The 21,873-nt window shown below is 41.1% G+C and overlaps 2 protein-coding genes across 3 annotated transcripts in view; one reads left to right on the forward strand and one right to left on the reverse strand.

The window, feature by feature from the left end:
* The window catches only part of LOC129855510 (N(G),N(G)-dimethylarginine dimethylaminohydrolase 1-like), a 132,090-nt gene extending 115,299 nt beyond the window's left edge, over positions 1-16,791 (reverse strand). The window contains exon 1 of one of the 2 annotated variants that reach the window (XM_055923238.1): positions 16,349-16,791. In XM_055923238.1, coding sequence (XP_055779213.1) covers positions 16,349-16,426 — 78 coding nt within the window. In that variant the 5' untranslated portion in view covers positions 16,427-16,791. Of the gene's footprint in view, positions 1-12,392; positions 12,973-16,348 lie in introns of those variants that run through there. The other variant, XM_055923237.1, reaches the window with a different exon arrangement.
* Positions 16,792-17,730: 939 nt separating this feature from the next.
* LOC129855509 (CCN family member 1-like) lies at positions 17,731-20,584 on the forward strand. The gene is made up of 5 exons (XM_055923236.1): positions 17,731-18,030; positions 18,263-18,482; positions 18,878-19,222; positions 19,352-19,554; positions 19,691-20,584. The coding sequence occupies exons 1-5, from the start codon at positions 17,983-17,985 to the stop codon at positions 19,991-19,993; spliced, it is 1,119 nt and encodes a 372-aa protein (XP_055779211.1). The 5' UTR covers positions 17,731-17,982; the 3' UTR covers positions 19,994-20,584.
* The last annotated feature ends 1,289 nt before the right edge of the window (positions 20,585-21,873 follow it).

Raw genomic sequence — 21,873 nt, forward strand, 5'->3', positions numbered from 1 at the left:
TACAGGCAACAAAATTAAAATGACCATCGTATTAAAACTGCTGACCACAACTGCATGTCAGACAAATACACATAATGCAATGGAATAAGAGGCATATCATCAAGGATGCTTGCCAAACAAACTCAACCAAACAATGGAGAAAATCAGGAAGTACAATACAAAGATCTACAGTTGAAGTCGGAAGTTTACATACACCTTAGCCAAATACATTTAAACTCAGTTTTTCACAATTCCTGACATTTAATCCTAGTAAACAATCCCTGTCTTAGGTCAGTCAGGATCACAACTTTATTTCAAGAATGTGAAATGTCAGAATAATAGTAGAGAGAATTAATTATTTCAGCTTTTATTTCTTTCATCACATTCCTAGTAGGTCAGAAGTTTACAAACACTCAATTACTATTTGGTAGCATTGCCTTTAAATTGTTTAACTTGGGTCAAATGTTTTGGGTAGCCTTCCACAAGATTCGCACAATAAGTTGGGTGAATTTTGGCCCATTCCTTCTGACAGAGCTGGTGTAACTGAGTCAGGCTTGTTGGCCTCCTTACCCGCACATGCTTTTTCAGTTCTGCCCACAAATTGTCTATGGGATTGAGGTCAGGGCTTTGTGATGGCCACTCCAATACCTTGACTTTGTTGTCCTTAAGCCATTTTGTCATAACTTTGTAAGTATGCTTGGGGTCATTGTCCATTTGGAAGACCCATTTGCGACCTTCAGCAAAGCACCCCCACAACATGATGCTGCCACCCCCATGCTTCATGGTGTTCTTCGGCTTGCAAGCATACCCCTTTTTCCTCCAAACATAACGATGGTCATTATGGCCAAACCATTCTATTTTTGTTTCATCAGACCAGAGGACATTTCTCCAAAAAGTATGATCTTTGTCCCCATGTGAAGTTGCAAACCGTAGTCTGGCGTTTTTATGGCGGTTTTGGAGCAGTGGCTTCTTCCTTGCTGAGAGGACTTTCAGGTTATGTCGATATAGGACTCTCTTTTACTGTGGATATAGATATGTTTGTACCTGTTTCCAGCATCTTCACAAGGTCCTTTGCTGTTGTTCTGGGATTGATTTGCACTTTTCGTACCAAAGTACGTTCATCTCTAGGAGACAGAACGCGTCTCCTTCCTGAGCGGTATGACGGCTGCGTGGTCCCATGGTGTTTATACTTGCGTACTATTGTTTGTACAGATGAACGTGGTACCTTAATGCGTTTGGAAATTGCTCCCAAGGATGACCAGACTTGTGGAGTACCACAATTTTTTTTCTGATGTCTTGGCTGATTTCTTTTGATTTTCCCATGATGTCAAGCAAAGAGGCACTGTGTTTGAAGGTAGGCCTTGAAATACATCCACAGGTACACCTCCAATTGACTCAAACTATGTCAATTATAGCCTGGTTCCTCTCTAGGTTTCTTCCTAGGTTTTGGCCTTTCTAGGGAGTTTTTCCTAGCCACTGTGCTTCTACACCTGCATTGCTTGCTGTTTGGGGTTTTAGGCTGGGTTTATGTACAGCACTTCGAGATATTAGCTGATGTACGAAGGGCTATATAAAATAAACTTGAATTAGCCTATCAGAAGCTTCTAAAGCCATGACATCATTTCCTGGAATTTTCCAAGCTGTTTAAAGGCAAAGTCAACTTAGAGTATGTACATTTCTGACCCACTGTAATTGTAATACTGTGAATTATAAGTGAAATAATCTGTCTGTAAACAATTGTTGGAAACATTACTTTTGTCATGCACAAAGTAGATGTCCTAACCGACTTGCCAAAAATATAATTTGTTCACAAGAAATTTGTGGAGTGGTTGAAAAACGAGTTTCAATGACTCCAACCTAAGTGTATGTAAACTTTCGACTTCATTTGTATAGATGCATTTTAAAAGGTGCAAAAACCGCGCAGGATTCAACATCTTGGACAGTGCCTTGGTGTGGCGTAGCTCATCTAATGCAGGCAGGCCTATAGTGGAGCTCCGTGGTGCTAATGGACAGCGCCTCTGTTTAGCGAGCCATGGAATTCTTCAGTTTGTGGGCAATTAGACATTCAATAGACACAATTAGTTGTAATGCACATATGAAAATCATAACTGGCATGCAGCTCATTAGAAATGGTAGGATACATTGTAAATTGGCACTCCACACAAAAGAGGTTGCTGACCAATTTGACAGAATTTGGATGTATGTCCAACTTGCCTCACAATCGCAGACCATGTGTAAGCATGCTAGCCAAGGACCTCCACATCCGTCTTCTTCACCTGCGGGATCGTCTGAGACCAGCCACCCGGACAGCTGATGAAACTGAGTAGTATTTCTGTCTGTAATAAAGCCCGTTTGTGGGGAAAAACGTATTCTGATTGACTGGGCTTGGCTTCCTAGTGGGTACACCTGGCTCCCAAGTGAGTGGGCCTATGCCCTCCCAGGCCCACCCATGACTGCGCCCTTGCCCAGTCATGTGGAATCAATAGATTAGGCCCTAAGTATTTATTTAAATTGACTGGTTTCCTTATATGAACTGTAACTCCGTAAAAATCGCTGAAATTGTTGCATGTTGCGTTTAGATTTGTGTTCAGCATAGCTATGATCCCCTTATATCTTAATGTAATGACAAAAAAAAATGGCAGATTATTATCAACAGCTGTAACAAGTTGTCCAGTGTAGGCCATCTTTACTGGTACCCTAGTTTAAAGAAAGACCCATATATATATTTCCCATAATAAATAATATACAATTTCTATTCAATAACACAACTAAAATATATTCTAATATAGTTTCTTTCCACATATTAAGTGGCTCTTACAACCAGTTTTTCGTTCCCCTTTTACAACTAAATTCTCTTTGTTGAAGAAGCCTCTGGACTTCACAAGGATGAGCCCGATTACAAATTCTGTCAACCGTCAACGAGTGTAATCTTGGTATATAATCTCCAATGTGAAGAACATAGACAGAGCTTCCACCATTGGGTTACATGAGACCAGGATTAATTTACAAAAACAAAGCCTACTCCAATTTACCACTGCCTTCCATAGCCATGAATAACTTATTCATGCATTATGCAAGCGCCTTATGAGGGTCATAAAAACAAGATCACTTAAAGGGATACTGCTAGATTCTGGCAATTAAGATGGACCCATTGATATAATTTTTATGTCTCTGCGTGCAGAATGAAGGAAGTTAGATGTAGTTTCATGAGCCAATGCCAACTACCGCTTCGGTGAAAAGTCTGAATCAAATCAAATCAAATGTTACTGGTCACATACCCATATTTAGCAGATGTTATTGCGGGTGCAGCGAAATGCTTGTGTTCCTAGCGCCAACAGTGCAGTGGTATCTAAAAGTGCAGTAGTATCTAAAAACAATTCACAACAATACACAAACTGTCACGCCCTGACCTTAGAGAGCCTTTTTATGTCTCTATTTGGTTTGGTCAGGGTGTGTTTTGGGGTGGGCATTCTATGTTTTGTTTTCTATGAGTTTGTGTTTCTATGTTTTGGCCGGGTATGGTTCTCAATCAGGGACAGCTGTCTATCGTTGTCTCTGATTGGGAACCATACTTAGGTAGCCTTTTTTCCCTCTGGTGCAGCTGTTATTTATTGTTTTGTTGGTGACATTTTAACAAATAAAAAGAAAATGTACGCTCACCACGCTGCACCTTGGTCCACTTCCTTTGACGGCCGTGACACAGACAGTGTTTATAGGAAGTCTGGTTCATCTAACCAGTAAATTGGCAGTGGCAGTCACAAATAACTAACTAAGAGGGCTGGGATCTGGGATACAGAGAGAGATCAGAGGACTGTGCTTTCTTCCCTATGTTCCAGCCAATAAAGCATGGTTAATCCAGACTGAAGGCTGTGCTCACGGTGACATACACACACACACACACACCAATAGGCTATAATATAAGCTCTTTAATGATGCTGGACTCATTTACCTCTGGGATCAGAAGACAGCGGCTGTGCCAATTATGGAGAAAACAGCCTGTTTGTTTGTCAGTGGAAAGACAAGAAGAGAATCCACATGTAAGACTGTAGAGAGGCATGTTAATACCCCTGAGGTTTAAACACTAAATGTGCTGTGTGATCACGATTGATTCTTCTAACCAGAGAGAGGGAGGCGAAGCGAGAGCCCTATCTCTGCCCAAAATCTGTCCACGCTAAGCAGATCCCTAACTATTAAGCAAGGTGAGGAGTTTTTGTATTGGGGGGGGGGGGGGGAATGAGAGTGTCGCATTTAGTCAAGATAAACATGAATTGCTATTTTGATACGTGAGGCTTATTTGATCTAATAGAAGTTTCTTGATGTACTGATATAAGTGTGATGCACGTCACATCCCGGAGACTTGAAGAAAAAACGTGTATAACACACACAAAAAAAGTGAAATAGAAAGGTGAACGCAGTGATCAGGTTGGTTCCACCATGTTAATCATAACCACCATTGATAATGTAATCATTGCTCACTGTGTGTATGTGTTTGTGCATGACCGACCAGTATCTCTGACATGTTTGCCAAGATAGACCCCTTATTAGGGGTGTGCCAACATGGCCATACTTGTATTCGAAATCATATCCGTAAATAGCCAGTTGATAGTCGGATCGGATGATACTCGTGAAAAGACGTAGACATTTTTAACATGCCTAAGTAGATGTTGGCAAAATACCTATCTCCCTGCACGTTTATAGACCAAACAAGCTGCAAATTAGGAGCCGTTGAGGGGTGTGTGTGTGTGTATGTGTCTGACTTGTGTCTGTGTCTTCAACTTGCAGCGGGCAGACAAGTTTGCTATCAATCAGAATGTGTTTCGTTTTCCTTACCCTCACCCCGCTTGCTAGATAATATGCACATTGATAGCTTGATAGCAAACTTCCTTGCCTTTTGATGTATCATAGTAGGAGGTTAACAGTAGGCAGCAGCAGTCTGAATGACCAGACCGAAACAGCGAAGTGAAAGTGATTGTGTGAAATTCTGAAGCAAGTGGACAGAGAAATACAGCTTCACTCTATCCAATCAGAGCAGCAGGATCAACATACAGCCCACCCTTCTTTTTACAGACTGGTAAACTAGCCAGTTGAGTGATTTAGACCACGTAAAACCTGACTTGACTGACTGACATGAGAAAGATGCGTGCGTGCTGGCAACCACATTTTTTTCTCGATCACGGATAATTACTTAAAACTACTCGGGTCATAATCGTATCCAGAAAATTGTCCATATACATTACGATACTCGTTTTGTCCGACTACTCGGCACACCTCTACCCATTACCACCAGACAAAATCCCGATAGGCACAGTACCTGTATCGGCAGGGAATGACAATGAAAGGTGAAAGGTGGACATTGTTATATTAGCATATCATGGCTTCTTTGGTATTATGTAAAGGATTGTTAATTCTACATGGACCTGTTACTACATTTGAAAGTTATCAAAACATTTAGTTTAGAATATCTACATACACTTAGCAATTGCATTCTTCTCATATTACTCTGTAGGCTACTGACCTATTCAATGCTTTCTACGGCATCTCGGCCTATAGTTATTGAACTCAACCTGCAGGGGGTTTGTTTGTTGTGATTGAGTGGGGGGAAACGGCTGCTAGCAAGGTTCTGACAGATGGGTGTGTCTTGGTGGTGGCAAGGATTACTCACGAAACTAAACCCTAAGCATTAGCTCTGGGAGCTAACACCAGTCTTCAGGTCTCTTCACGCAAGCATAGTTCTCTGATCCACCAATGTGACCAACCTAGTATCAATCCCAGGTCTTCTGCCGAACTCTTATACTTTAGACTTGGTAGGGCATTACGACTCTTTATGTCATGGTCATAAAGGCTTTATGAAAGCTAAATGTTACATGATCACAACTCTCTCTAAGTAAACCATACCTCTTCCATTTTATACCGTAAAACACTACACTGCATGGACACACTTTAGTCAGATCCAAAACAGTCCAGCTGACCAAACCTTTGACCAATACATTTCCTGTATGTCGAGAGCCATTATGAACCCCAGGAGGTTTACAGATCAATATCCTCTCCCAATGGTATGGCCGGGGCCCATTAGCAGCCCTGAGCCCAGAGGGGGTGAGTCTAATACGATATGACAGGGGCTTTCAGAGAGCTCATCCAAACTTCAAACACACTCACCAGTAGGATTACAAAGGGTCGGAAATTTTCCGGTAAATTTCAAGGATTTTTCCCAAAATCTTCAAGGGAGGTTAAGCCCTGGAATATTGCTTAAATTCACCAAAAAAGTTAGCTTTTAACAGTGAAGCTTTCTTGTGGGATACACATAAGACAATTCTAGGTCTTGTGGCATATTTTGGTTAAACTATCCCCAATTCAATGGAATTGCAACCCTCTGCATGCACAGAGCATTGTTCCATCACATGTGCAGTGCACTCTTCCATCACATGTACAGGTGATTCTCAAGATCTTGAGACTACTACACTGTTTGAGCCGAGGACTACATACTTTCTGGTAAGTTTTGATTACAATACTGGGTGGGGTGAATATATTTTATTTGACATACATGATTTGTTGTTAACTAGAAAATAGTAGCCTACAGCAATGTGTGTTAAAATAATTTCTAACTTGTTAACAATTTCTGCTAGTTAGTTTTTGCTACCATGTGGGTTTTAGCTTGCTTGAGCCTGCTAACTGAGGAGTGTTAATTCACCTGTTTCCATACATGTTTAATTTGAAAACATTTATCTTGCAAAGGAGTTCTTTAATCTAACTGCTTAACTATTTATCTGTATGTGGAATTGTATTATTATTATTTTTTACTCATTTTTATCTGATCTTTACAGGAAAATGCCACTGGCACTATCTGATGTATGGAGACATTTCACTCCAGTAATGTAGAAGGAAAAGCTGTGTACATTTGCAAATACTGTATGTAGTCAGAGAAATGCTGATTAATGTCTTGCTCGAGTTCTGTATGCAACTGGTTCACCTCTGATGCTCACAGGCAATGTGTATTGGAAGATATTTCTGAATGTTCTTTGCCTAGCATACACCCCTCCAACCAGACATGCTTTATCTACTAATTTGCTGGATGCAGAGTTCAAGTGAAGATCAAGCAAATCATAGAGAAAGCAGACTGTATTGCAATCATCTCTGATGGGTGGTCGAATGTTCGTGGGCAAGATATAATTAACTACATAATTTCCACCCCATAACCAGTATTCTACAAGAGCACAGACACAAGGGACTACAGACACACCGGTCTCTACATTGCAGATGACCTGAAGGCAGTCATCAATGACCTTGGACCACAGAAGGTATTTGCACTGGTGACAGACAATGCTGCGAACATGAAGGCTGCTTGGTCTAAAGTGGACGAGTCCTACCCTCACATCACACTCATTGGCTGTGCTGCTCATGCATTGAATCTGCTCCTCAAGGACATCCTGGTAATGAAAACAATGGATACACTCTATAAGAAAGCCAAGGAAATGGTTAGGTATGTGAAGGGTCATCACGTTATAGCAGCAATCTACCTCACCAAGCAAAGTGAGAAGAATAAGAGCACCACATTGAAGCTGCCCAGCAACACCCGTTGGGGTGGTGTTGTCATCATGTTTGACAGTCTCCTGGAGGGAAAGGAATCTTTCCAAGAAGTGGCAATATCACAGTCTGCCGATATGGACAGCCCCATCAAGAGGATCCTGTATTATGTATTTTGGGAGAGCGTGGTAAGCAGCCTGAAATTCCTGAAACCTATAGCAGTAGCCATTGCCTGGATTGAGGGAGACAATGTCATCCTGTCTGATGTTCAGACTCTGCATGCAGATCTAAGAGAAGAAATCCGTACTGCCCTGCCCACTTCACTGCTGCTCCAAGCAGAGGAAACTGCAGTTCTGAAATACATCAAAAAGCATGAAGACTTCTGCCTGAAGCCCATACACGCTGCAGTGTACATGTTGGACCCCAAGTATGCTGGCAAGAGCATCCTGTCTGGTGCAGAGGTCAACAAGGCCTATGGTGTCATCATTACCGTGTCTCGCCACCTTGGCCTGGATGAGGACAAGGTTCTTGGCAGTCTGGCGAAGAACACTTCCAAGTAAGGGCTTTGGATGGAGATGCAATATGGCAGTCGTGCCAAAATATCTCATCAGCCACCTGGTGGAAGGGACTTGGTGGATCTGAGGCTCTTTCCCCTGTTGCCTCCATCATCCTCCAAATCCCACCAACATCAGCCGCCTCAGAGCGCAACTGGTCCTTGTTTGGGAACACACACACCAAAGCACGCAACAGATTGACCAATACAAGGGTTGAAAAATTGGTGGCCACCCGGGCAAATTTGAGCCTTTTTGAGCCTGACAACGAGACATCCTCAACAAGGTTGGAAAGTGACTGAAGTTGAGGCCTCAGAGTCTGATGTTCAAGAGGTGGACATTGAGGAGGTCCAGGGAGAAGACATAGAAGCCTGGGAGAAAGACAACCAAGCTCTAGTTTCTAGACTATCATTTTACAGATGTTGAAAATGTTTTTGGGAGATGCGATGGATCATTGGGGATCATTCAATATTCCCTTTCTTTTGTTGTTCAGTGAAATCATTCCATGTGAAGAGTCAACTCATTTAATTAAAGTTAAATTCATAACTAAATAGTTATTTTTCTATTGGAAGGATTTAATCATTTGCAATTATGTCTACTTATGATAAGGTAAGAGGTTTATGTTTCTGTCTCCATTTGATATGTTAAATATATCCAATGCAAAAAACATTCCCATATATTCCCGTTAATTTCAACGAAACGTTTACACCTCTGAATATATCCCAAAATGTGCAACCTTAGTCAACAGACAGAGGACAGGGAACAGCACAGTTAGACTACAGCCCAGGGTGCTCATACAGTTGAAGTCGGAAGTTTCCATACACCTAAGCCAAATACATTTAAACTCAGTTTTTCACAATTCCTGACATTTAAACCTAGTAAAAATTCCCTGTTTTAGGTCAGTTTGACCTTTCAGGTTATGTTAATATAGGACTCGTTTTACTGTGGATATAGATACTTTTGTACCTGTTTCCTCCAGCATCTTCACAAGGCCCTTTGCTGTTGTTCTGAGATTGATTTGCACTTTTCGTACCAAAGTACGCTCATCTCTAGGAGACAGAACGCATCTCCTTCTTGAGCGGTATGACGGCTGCGTGGTCCCATGGTGTTTACTTGCGTACTATTGTTTGTACAGATGAATGTGGTACCTTCAGGAGTTTGGAAATTGCTCCCAAGGATGAACCAGACTTGTGGAGGTCTACAATTTTTTTCTGATGTCTTGGCTGATTTCTTTGGATTTTCCCATGATGTCAAGCAAAGAGGTACTGAGTTTGAAGGTAGGCCTTGAAATACATGAACAGGTACACCTCAAATTGACTCAAACTATGTCAATTAGCCTATCAGAAGCTTCTAAAGCCATGACATCATTTACTGGAATGTTCCAAGCTGTTTAAAGGCACAGTGAACTTGGTGTATGGAAACTTCTGACCCACTGGAATTGTGATAGAGTGATTATATGTGAAATAATCTGTCTGTAAACAATTGTTGGAAACATTACTTGTGTCATGCACGAAGTAGATGTCCTAACCGACTTGCCAAAACTATAGTTTGTTAACAAGAAATTTGTGGTGGTTGAAAAACGAGTTTTAATGACTCCAACCTAAGTGTATGTAAACTTCCGACTTCTACTCTAAATACTGTGCATATATTTAGTCTGTTTATATTCACACAGTCTTCTTTATTAGGGTACACTATTCACTAAACAGGCAGCAGAAATATCCCTGTCCATAGCCTGCTGTTAGTATAACCTATTGGTGTAATATGGACAGTATACCACAAAAATAACGTTTTGCTTTCAATGGACTGACATGCATTGCAGTAATCTGCTCTTTCTGTATGCAAGAGCCCTCTGCCTAGGAATTATGGCTGTTTCAATTAAAGCATCTATTTTGACAGATCAGATGATGAGATGCAGATGCTTTCTCATTACTGTGTGTGCTCTAGAACTCTGTGCAAACAGGGAATCACAGTTTACAATGTAATATCTTTTGACAGCTCACATCTGACTAGACAGCTGTCAATATTAACCACATCAAAAGTTATGGTAGACACATGTCTTTATAAAGCATTGCATTTTACAATATATATACTGTAAAGGACAATGCTCATCATCTACTCTTGTTATAGCTAACATAGGCTACTAATATCGACTTCTACCAGGAATCAGGAGGCAAATTTTACTGCTTCACTCATCTTATATGTATATACTGTATTCTATTCTACTGTATTTGAATCAATGCCACTCCGACATCGTTCTTCCCAATATTTTCACTACCAGTCAAAAGTTTGGACACGCCTACTGTACTCATTCAAGGGTTTTTCCTTATTTTCACTATTTTCTACATTGTAGAATAATAGTGAAGACATCAAAACGGTGAAATAACACATGCGGAATCATGTAGTAACCAAAAAAGTGTTAAACAAATCAAAATATATTTTATAGATGAGATTCTTCAAAGTAGCCACCCTTTGCCTTGATGACAGCTTTGCACACTCTTGGCATTCTCTCACCTGCTTCATGACGCACTCACCTGGAATGCATTTCAATTAACAGGTGTGCCTTCTTAAAAGTTAATTTGTGGAAAATCCTTTCTTTCTTAATGTGTTTGAGCCAATCATTTGTGCTGTGACAAGGTAGGGGTGGTGTACAGAATATAGCCTTATTTGGTAAAATACCAAGTCCATATTATGGCAAGAACAGCTCAAATAAACAAAGAGAAACAACAGTCCATCATTCATTTAAGACATGAATGTCAGTCAATCCCGAAAATGTCAAGAACTTTGAACGTTTCTTCAAGTGCAGTCGCAAAAACCATCAAGCACTATGATGAAACTGGCTCTCATAAGGACCACCACAGGAAAGGAAGACAGAGTTACCTCTGCTGCAGAGGATAAGTTCATTAGAGTTAACTGCACCTCAGATTGCAGTCCAAATAAATACTTTACAGAGTTCAAGAAACAGACACATCTCAACATCAACTGTTCAGAGGAGACTGCGTGAATCAGGCCTTCATGGTCAAATTACTGCGAAGAAACCACTACTAAAGGACACCAATAAGAAGAAGAGACTTGCTTGGGCCAAGAAACACGAGCAATGGACATTAGACCGGTAGAAATCTGTCCTTTGGTCTGATGAGTCCAAATTTGAGATTTTTTGGTTCCAACCACCGTGTCTTTGTGAGACGCAGAGTATGTGAACCAATTATCACTGCATGTGTGGTTCCCACCGTGAAGCATGGAGGAGGAGGTGTGATGGTGTGGGGCTGCGTTGCTGGTGACACTTTCAGTGATTTATTTAGAATTCAAGGCACACTTAACCAGGATCACTACCACAGCATTCTGCAGTGATACACTATCCCATCTGGTTTGTTCTCAGTGGGACTATCACTTGTTTTTTTAACAGGACAATGACCCAAAACACACCTCCAGGCTGTGTAAGGGCTATTTGACCAAGAAGGAGAGTGATGGAGTGTTGCATCAGATAACATGGCCTCCACGGTCACCTGACCTCAACCCAGTTGAGATTGTTTGGAATTAGACCACAGAGTAAAGGAAAAACAGCCAACAAGTGCTCAGCATATGTGGGAACTCCTTCAAGACTATTGGAAAATCATTCCTCATGAAGCTGGTGAGAGAATGCCAAATGTGTGCAAAGCTATCATCAAGGCAAAGGGTGGCTACTTTGAAGAATCTCAAAATACAATATATAACACTTTTTTGGTTACTACATGGTTCCATATGTGTTATTTCATAGTGTTGATGTCTTCACTATTATTCTACAATGTAGAAAACAGTAAAAAATAAAGAAAAACCCTTGAATGAGTAGGTGTGTCCAAACTTTTTTACTGGTAGTGTATATATTTCTTAATTGCATTCTTTACTTTTACATATGTGTGTATTGTTGTGAATTATTAGATACTACTGCACTGTTGGAGCTAGGAAGACACGCAGTTCACTACACCCGCAATAACATCTGCTAAAAATGTGTACTTATGTGACCAATAAAATTTGAGTTGGACAGTGGTGAGTTAACCCTCATGTGACTGTGGGACCATATTATCTGGTCATCTTTCCAAGGGCGTTGGCGTTCTGATGATGGCTAATCACATATCCCTTCCTTTGTAGCCTACTACTGTTACAATGTAGCTATAATCTCGATATGGGGTTGACAGTTGTACACATACGATACGTTAATCCCAAAGATGACAACAGTAGTATATATCAATACTCCAAATAAAGAAATGGTCAACAGAGACATGTTTTTTTCTATAATATATATATATATATATATATATATATATATACATATTATATATATACACACACACACACTTTATTTACCTCTTTCCTTCTGCTCTCTGCCCCGGGTCTGGTGATCAGAGCGGTGTCACCGCAAACCACAGCGGCATCCTCCACGAACACACAGTCCGGGAGTGACTCATCGGCGGGAAGTTCTATCACCTGCAGCCCGAGTTTGTGCTTCAGAACCCCAACATATACCTCATGCTCCCGCTGAGCTTTCACCAGGTCCACGTCCAAAACGTTCATCCTCAGTGCCTCTTTAGCAAGGGATGAGGGGATAGCTCGAACAACGGCGTGAGTGAAGTTACCAAAACCTGTCATCACACCAGCCATGTTCCGTTTGCTGTTGTTACCCTCAAATTGCTCAAACAAACAGCTCGAGCCGTAGCCTATGCTAAACGTATGAGAGAGCGAATGCTGCCGGTTCTCTTTCTGTTGGTTAACCTTTGTTTGATTTTCTTTGTTTTTCTTTTCTTTTTTTATTTACTGAACTGACAGCTCCAATCCGGTCAAATAGACAACAAGCAAGCAAGCGGTCTGATGACGTGCCCTAACAAATCATCACATGTACCAATGTAGCAATTTCCAGTGAAGCGCACAGCAAAGCGCGACAATTGACAGTGTGGCTCTTAACAGCGCAAGCACAGACGCGCTGGCTGTTACTTTGTAACAACTTTCTATTACTTTGTAACAACGTTTTACCATCGAGGAACAAATGGGTTACAAAATCACCACAGTGTCTGGACTTAAAATAATGTAAATCAAGGCTAGTGTACAATCAGTAATCAAACCGTTATTAATATTTACAACCACCTGGGTTTTTCAGTCTTTTCATTCAAATGCCAATTATTTAAGAATGTGTACGTTCATTAACATAGTGTATTTTGAAAAGTTGAGAATGATGGTCGCTGTCATCTCTGGCTTGTTATTGCAATACCTGCCAGTTTAGCAGGTGCCAATGCCAACGCAAAACCAAAAGGAAAGAGGCTTCTCGGTGCTCTACTATTGACATCATTTCATACCCCTGGTTGACAATAACCCATTCTCCCCTGACCCCAGCTCAGAACAAAGGGCGCTTCTTTGACACAGTCCAAGGACAAGGAGGTGCAGTGGCTATTCTGAGCCATTCACTTCCCGATACACCTGCCCAATTGTGTTCAGACTACAGTGTCCCCCAGCATATCAAAGTGTATGGCAATAATGGGAATACCAGATATTCACAGTGAACAAAACACATATTTTAGAATCATTTCTAATGTCAGCATACACCAGCATATTATCATCGCAGTATATGGGAATAACAGATTTCACATCACCACTGAAATATGAACAAAGCACACATTTCATTTCGCTAATATTGGTCTTTTTAATGTAATAGTCATAAGAGACCCATGGAAAGGTATTCAACTGAAATGTGTCTTCCGCGTCATGGGAAAGGAGAGTCAAGAGTTCTTCAGCTTCTTATGGCCATTGAATGAAGGAGTGCATTGTATTTATCCTGTGCTGTGCTCAGTGTGCAGACTAAGCAGGGAAGATATTCCTATTTCTATTCTCTGTGGTGCCATCTAAGGAAGCCTCTGGGCTCAGCTTTGAATGGAATGTTTCTCCAGACTTCCTAAAGCACATTCTTCCACACCCCTGGACCAACGTTTGTATTTTCTTGTTCCAGATACACTCAATTATCCTGACTGGTCCAAACATTCCAGGAGTCCCGCATTCCATTTTCCACTCCTGGATGGACTACCTGCTCTGTCAACAAAAAAAAACTCAGTCCTCCAATTTTTTTTCCTCCATTCCACATTGTGTATGTCTGACTCTGTCTGGTACATTCTGCCCTAGAAAAATATCTCTCTCTCCCATGCTTAAGTGCTTGGGTTGGACTGAAGGAAACGGAAACCCCTCATAGGCACACCTGGTACATTCTGAGAATCTGTGTTTATCCTAAATGGCATCTTTTCCCTATGGGCCCAGGTCAAAAGTTGTCTGGTGTAAAGGGAATCAGGTACCATTTGGGACGCAGCTTCTGAGATGTACCATAAACATTTGTGAAAACCGAGACAACCCATACACCAGATCTGCGGTTGATTTAAACCTCAATTAACAATACCAGCCTTTACTCTCTCTAGATCAATAAAAAGTCCTGCTAACACGGGGATAATATATAGTTTTGAGTGGCAAATAACACTAAGGTTCTGGCAGAGGCGGCAAGTCTTTCAACTGAATCTAATGTAAATGACCCATTGCTCTGACACAACAGTAGTACAGTAGCGCTGTGTTTAGCCTACCATTGTATAAATGGGGCACAGGGGCAGTCGCTCACCTATACCTCTTGCCCCCTGTCTAAAATGGACAGCTTTTGTGTAAGATGGCCTGACTGTTGTTTTGGAGTAACGTTATGCCCCGCCTGTAAAAAAAACAAGTGTGCAGGAGAATACTAAAATGGCTGACATTCTCCACTCTATTATGGATTGGACTACAGTAGTGAGGTCTTCCACCATCCACCTACTTCAGATGCACTGACTGTCATTCCTTTGGCAGGCTAGGACACACAATAACAACCCGCTGACTTCATAACACACATCTGTTAGGGCTGTAGGTAAAAGAAAGGACATACCAGGTCCAGGAATAGAAAGACCCAAGTATTATGGAAAAGGGCTCTCTTGTGACTAAGCACAGTGTGTGTACATAAGAACACCCCATAACTCACTGAGCTTCCGTCCCAGAGTTCCATGAGCTGACATAGAGAGGAAGCTTCAACAACCACTACATGTTATCCTTTGTTTGAACAGGCTTACAATAAACAGCCAATCATATTTGGTCTTGTTCCGTTTTACACTTTTCTCTCTAGGACAATAGACTGGGATCCAGTGATTCATAAGGGGGACGGGGAAGAGGGGGATGGAAAATATCATCATTGCCATTACCACATGGATACACATTTCTAGCCCTGGTCGCCCTGGCGATGTTTCCTGAATGGGTAAATACAAGTTTAATATCATTATGGGATGTTATTCAATGGTTCCATGGTGTACAGCGCTGTTTCCTATAACATACACTGTGTCCTTGTAAGGGAAAGAGGAAAGAATCAGATCAATATGCTGGCAGAGCAGAACAATCATAATCAGAAAAGCATCTTATTGAGCTCATGGGGTCAAACTCACCACACAGAGTCTTACTGATGAGGTCATAATGGATATTGGAATGGCAGGATGGCATGGGAAAAATTTGACATTAAGGGTCCATTTATGTTTGGGAAACAAGCATCATCATCACCATCACTTGGATGACATAAGTATTACTTGGGGCTAGATACAATACACACACACACCAACAACCAAAAAAAACTAAATCCATATGGGCCCATGGCATCTGACACTCAAAACAAACAGACATTTGTTGATGCCAACTGTCAAGCTCTGACCTAATGCCAGTGTAATTTCATGAGCTTTACAGTTGTTTGTCTGGTTTAATGATGAAGAATCACAAGCTTTCAGATGAATGACAAATTATATAGCCGCCAGCTACATCAAAACGACTCAAACAATGAGGAAAATAGTCACAACAGTGAGGAAAATGTTGACAGCCCAATGGGCACACACTGGTTGAATACATGTTGTTTGCATTTCATTTCAATGAAATGACGTTGAACCAACGTGGAATAGACGTTGAAGTGACATCTATACCCAGTGGGAATGTCAAGCAAGTTAACCAAAGCATTACACCATCTAGTGTCTTAAACTGGAATTATGAAAATGTGGACAAATGAAAATACAAATAAAGCAAGCGCGCATCAAGATAGAGAATATTAAATATCAATCGGTACCGAAATAATGATTTTTCAAATTCCAACATCAAATGGAAAGGTTACAACGGATGACGGATCAATTAAGATACTTCAATATATTTGCACACTATGAACAAAGTGATAAAGCAATAGCGTATACAAAACATTTTGAAACAAACGGATTAGTAAAGGTAAAGTAAGACAAACTCACCGGAGGAAGATTTCTCCGTGGTCTTGTCAACCATTCTCCGTTAGTTATTCGTTCAGCGCTCTCAAAGTATCTCGTCATGTAAGTCTAAGGTATAAAGTTACTCAAAAAATATTTCCGTTCTGGTGTTTATGGTTATTACAAATAGGGGATTGTCATATCGTCCTTCGGTTAACAGTCTATTAACATTATTTTGGCAGGAAAACATAATGTTTTTCAAGCATTCTATAATCTTTGCTTTCTTGGTCAAATCCGGTTTGAAATTACTTCTAATCTTTGAATTTCTAAATTCTATCAAATGTAATTTATTGAGAGCCGAAGAATAGTAGGACTAGAAACGAGTTGGGTATTTTCTCCCCAAACTAACATCGTATGTAGAAAATTGGATCACTGTCGTAGATTATGTTTTCAAACGTGATGGGCAGATTGCGTGAAAAGAAAATTAACCCAAGGAGGAATGCTAAAGAATATCCTGTATGAAGAATTTTAAAAACTCTTTAAACTGTCAGGAATGCTTTGTGGTTGGCTAGAGAAGGGGAGAAATATGTTAATAATGGAGGCTTCTGCCATACCAAATATGGCAATATTGTTACGTCTGAAGTCTGGTTCGCATCTGGAATAGTTTAGTTTTACGGAATAAAGGGGAGAGCGGGCCAAAAATAGAAACCATAAACTTTATTTCTCCCACTCTCAGACGAGCAAAGAAACTCCGAATACGGGGACTTCTCTCTCCTAAAATGTATACAGTTACAGTAGCCTTAATTTAGAATAGCGGAAATAATGTAGCCTATTGATATATGGGCTATAATAAGACTTTTCCCTTACAGAATGATTCTCATCATAAACGTATGAGAAGCACTGACAGCACGACAATATATTGTAATAGCCTTGGCAACTGTTGCACAAATTACAGCAAAAGAGGTTGTAAAATAATAACAAATTTAACAAATCTATAACACGTAATAAAACACCTACATCAAAAGGATGAAAAATAAATCAAAACGACAATGTTACATTATCATATTTTTTATAATATTTCATAAATAATTATAATATATGTATATAAACCTATTACCCATAATGACAACAGCAGTCAAATGAATGGAAACAAACAGACCAAACTGCTTTAAAAAAAAGTTACATGTACCCTAACCCTACGGCCCATAACCTAAAAGCTGTGAGAAAACCAATAAAGAAAACAAAAAAGGAAGAAAGAAGGATAGTATCGAAGGGAAACAGCGAGGGGAAAATGTGTTCAGTTCAGGGAAAATGTAATTTAAGAAAAAAAAGTTAGACAGGGTGGTGCTTAGCTTGGATGGAAAACGCGCCAAGAAACATTCCTGGCATAGTTTTGGAACAGTTCAGCAGTCAGCCAACAACGACGTCAGCTTTCACTACAGTATAAAGGACAGGAGGTACTTAGCCTCAGCAGACTGCAACTTGCAACCAGAGCTAGAGCAACTCCTAAGCCTCGAACCAAAGATACTAAAAAACAAACCAAACCGCTACAGACGAGACGACTGACTGCTACACTTAGGATAAAAAGACACTTGCGAAGACTTAAAGCAATATTTCGAAAAGGAATAGCAAAAGAAGACAAATCTTATTCTTGAATAGAACAAGAGAACAAGGCAAATATGTTCATTTGCTCAATCGTCGTGATGTTTATTGGAACCTTCAACGTGGTAAGTTATTTTTTCTATAAATAATTTCAGTTTAAAGTTTCTTGTCTTTATTGTCTGGGAAGTACAACATTGTAGAACACTGGTTTGTAAACCTATTGCCTTTTACTAAATCATTTTCGCACTGTTTGAATAACGAACTAAAGAAGCTATGTAAATATAACCTAAAAATGTCACTCTTTTAAGATGTTGGTTACAAAGTATCTATCATTAACGTGCTCGGTTATCCACGCAGGTCATTTCCTCCTCCTCCTGCCCCTCGGTATGCGAGTGCCCGATGGAGATTCCCAGGTGCGCACCTGGTGTGAGCCTCGTAGCGGATGGCTGCGGGTGCTGTAAAGTCTGCGCGAGACAACTCAATGAGGACTGCAGTCTGACCGAGCCTTGCGACCACACCAAAGGGCTGGAGTGCAACTTTGGGGCCAGCTTCGGAGCTATGCGTGGCATCTGCCGTGGTAGGTGTCTCATTCAAATCCTACTATGCAGTAAACTGATCTTAGGTCTGAATAATGTTAGTTTTAAAGTTTGTAACCTTGTTAAAGTAATAGGGTAGAGTTAAGATGAACTAGTGAGAGAAAAAGAGGACCATGTGATTTCAACTCTAAGGAATGTAACTCAGTGCCTCAGTCTAAACTCAGAAGTACAAACATCCTGCTCTAGTAGAAAGTGATCCCCCCCTCAGTGTCTCCTCTCCTTAGGCAGCCCTAGCCTAGAACCTTCTGAGGAATTTTTACAGTTAAACCAAGCCTCCCTCAGCCAGCATCAGCCAGCATGTGATTTGTGATGTCTATAGCAGACGCTAGCCTTTTGAACAGAGGAATAACAGCCTTTTCCACTCTCTTCTCCTCAGCTAAGTCAGAGGGTAGACCCTGTGAGTACAACAGCAGGATTTACCAGAACGGAGAGAGCTTCCAGCCTAACTGCAAGCACCAGTGCACATGCATCGATGGGGCTGTGGGCTGCGTCCCCCTGTGCCCTCAGGAGCTCTCCCTGCCCAACCTGGGCTGTGCCAACCCAAGGCTGGTCAAGGTGGCAGGCCAGTGCTGCGAGGAGTGGGTGTGTGATGACGGCAAAGACACTGACATCATTGGCAAGCTGTTTGGCAAAGACAGCATGACTGACGAGTCAGAGAGCGACCTCACCAACAGGAATGAGCTCATCACCATCGTCAAGGGAGGACTCAAGTCTCTACCTGGTAAGCAGCTTCTTTCTAGCAGCAGCCATTTTTTATTTCAACTTTCAACAATAACATGTTCCATTGCCTGAAATGTTCAAGCCCATACCGGAACAGTTTGTAATGTTTGTTTGATCTTTCTCCTTACAGCTTTCAGAGTCCAGCCTGAGAGCCACATGTTTGAGAGCCAGAAGTGTATTGTCCAGACCACTCCTTGGTCCCAGTGCTCCAAGACCTGTGGCACAGGCATCTCCACCAGAGTCACCAACAACAACAATGAGTGCAAGCTGGTCAAAGAGACTCGCATCTGTGAAGTGCGACCATGCACCCAGTCTCCTTACTCTAGTCTTAAGGTAAGCTCAAGCCACTAAGACTATACTATACTGAAACATGGCATACTATAATTTTTTTTTCTTTTAAATAACACTGCTCAGCTTGTTTATGGAACATCTTGACTGACTGTTTCTCTCCCCTTGTTCCCCCTAACAGAAGGGAAAGAAGTGCAGCAGAACCAAGAAGTCTACCCAAGCTCAGAAGTTCACCTATGCCGGCTGCTCCAGCCTGAAGAAGTACAGATCCAAGTACTGTGGATCCTGTGTGGACGGCCGCTGCTGCAGCCCCCAGCAGACCCGCACCATCCGGATCAAGTTCCGCTGCGAGGACGGAGAGACCTTCAACAAGAATGTCATGATGATCGAGTCCTGCAAGTGCACCTTCAACTGTCCTCATTCCAACGAAGCCTCCTACCCCTTCTACAGACTCTTCAACGACATCCACAAGTTCAGAGACTAAATCAAATCTGATTGGGCTGAGAACTGACCACTGAGAGATCCCAAAACAACAACATTGACAGACCAATGGCAGTCCATCTAAACGCAGGGGTCCAACTTAACCGGCCAATGAACTATCAACTTCCTGTTGTAACTAGATTCCCAAGGAATTATGGGCTTACATCATGAGGACTTTATGAAGTGCACTGTCTGCTGTGACTGAATCAGCATTCTCAATTAAGATTCGCTTCATACTACTGGAGCATCATAGTAGCTTCGTTATGGAGCAAAATGTAAATGAACATGTGTAAATGACAACGTTAGTATGTTTAAATCAATTCGCTGTCTATATTTTCGACCGATACATACCAACCAGGCATGACCCCGAAAAACGATTGACTTGTGTGTATATATATGTTGTATGGATATGCACATACGTAACTTAATTTAGTATACCATGATCCTGTAACCGAAGGAACCAAGACACCATGTTACTGTGGTTCCATTCCTTCCTGACATGGGCATATATGTTCATGTTTTGTGGCAGCTATCGAACTTCCCAACGTTATCAAGAAAGTCAAAGTGAAACGTGAAATAAATGAATTCATGTTTTTATTATTGTTATTAATATTATTTATCAAAAAAATGTAGCTACTTTATTTGGATATTATGTGTCTTACTGGAATAAATTGTAAAAATGATTTAATTTTATATGTTAAAAAATAAAACATATTTATTTATGAAATGTAAACACCATCTTTGTTTCCTTTTTTGATCAAACTGAAGATGGGTGACCAACAACTATCAGGTTACTGAGCTGAACGTCTTCGTTAGGATTAGTAAACAACAGTACATAAAGTACATGCATGTAGGATCATTTAATACAGAGAGAGGGAGGTCAAACAAAGTCACAATATACAGTGGTGGAACTCCATTAGTGATACCATGGACATTCTCACTAAAATGACTCCAACAGAGTGATCGTTCTGGGCTGATCTGTTCTCATATAACAGAGTTTTGCAGACCGTTTCCGGGTGTTGTGAATTGGAATGTCATTGTAGAGCTCTGTAAGCCAAGGTAGCTTGCATTCACCAGATCAGGCTAAGTCACGCACTTGACTACTTCGATTAAAAAAAGTCAATCCAAGCATAGCAATGAGCACGGAGCTATGCCAAGAATCTTAAGTGCCAGTAGTACCAATGAGCATTGATTAGAAGTAGCAATGGAAAGGAGACTATGTGACTATGAATGTATTTTACACATAGTATACTATAAAAGAAAGAATGTACCCTCTTAGAATACACTCTTAATCTTATTGGGAATAACATTAAATATATACCTCATTTGTAGTGGTTGGATAGAAACTTTGGCCCTCCGCACTAGGCTAGCTGCAAGGGGTTGCTAACTTGCTGTAAATAGTCTGATAAAGCCAGGTAGGATAAAGCTTCCCAGCCTTAGGAAAGCAGACATCAGGTTGCAACCTGTGGAGGCTAATATTAGCAGGTGTAGGACAGGTAGCAGTAGAATCCTCAAAGTAGTCTCTCTTCTGCAGCTGCTGAGAGGGTGGATGTTTGCAGATGTCACCAGATACATATGGTTTAAATCGGGGTAAGCAGACCAGTGCTTAGGGGCAACTTCTCAGGTCGTAAGAACACGCATAAACGCACGTGCAAGTGCACACACATACAGACACACACAGAGCGAAGGGTTTGAACCAGGTAGAGGGAAGGGAACGGCTCAGGAATGCAGCGGAGGATCAGAAAGCAGACAGACATCCTGATGGGTGGCAGATGTTGGAAAAAAATGTTGGATTCAGAGGAGTAACATGTTCACTAAAAGTCAGGAAGGCAGCCCTAAAAATAAACAAATGCTAAGTGCCCGCTCAAACCCACAGAAAGTGCA

This window comes from Salvelinus fontinalis, chromosome 5, assembly GCF_029448725.1.
Source record: "Salvelinus fontinalis isolate EN_2023a chromosome 5, ASM2944872v1, whole genome shotgun sequence".
NCBI lineage: Eukaryota > Metazoa > Chordata > Actinopteri > Salmoniformes > Salmonidae > Salvelinus > Salvelinus fontinalis.

Bases quoted from the DNA above. Each gene is read 5' to 3' on its own strand.
- LOC129855509 (XM_055923236.1), top strand. From the start codon at position 17,983: ATGTTCATTTGCTCAATCGTCGTGATGTTTATTGGAACCTTCAACGTG. The intron at 18,483-18,877 runs GTAGGTGTCTCA...TCTTCTCCTCAG, and splicing joins TATGCGTGGCATCTGCCGTG to CTAAGTCAGAGGGTAGACCC. The intron at 19,223-19,351 runs GTAAGCAGCTTC...TTCTCCTTACAG, and splicing joins AGGACTCAAGTCTCTACCTG to CTTTCAGAGTCCAGCCTGAG.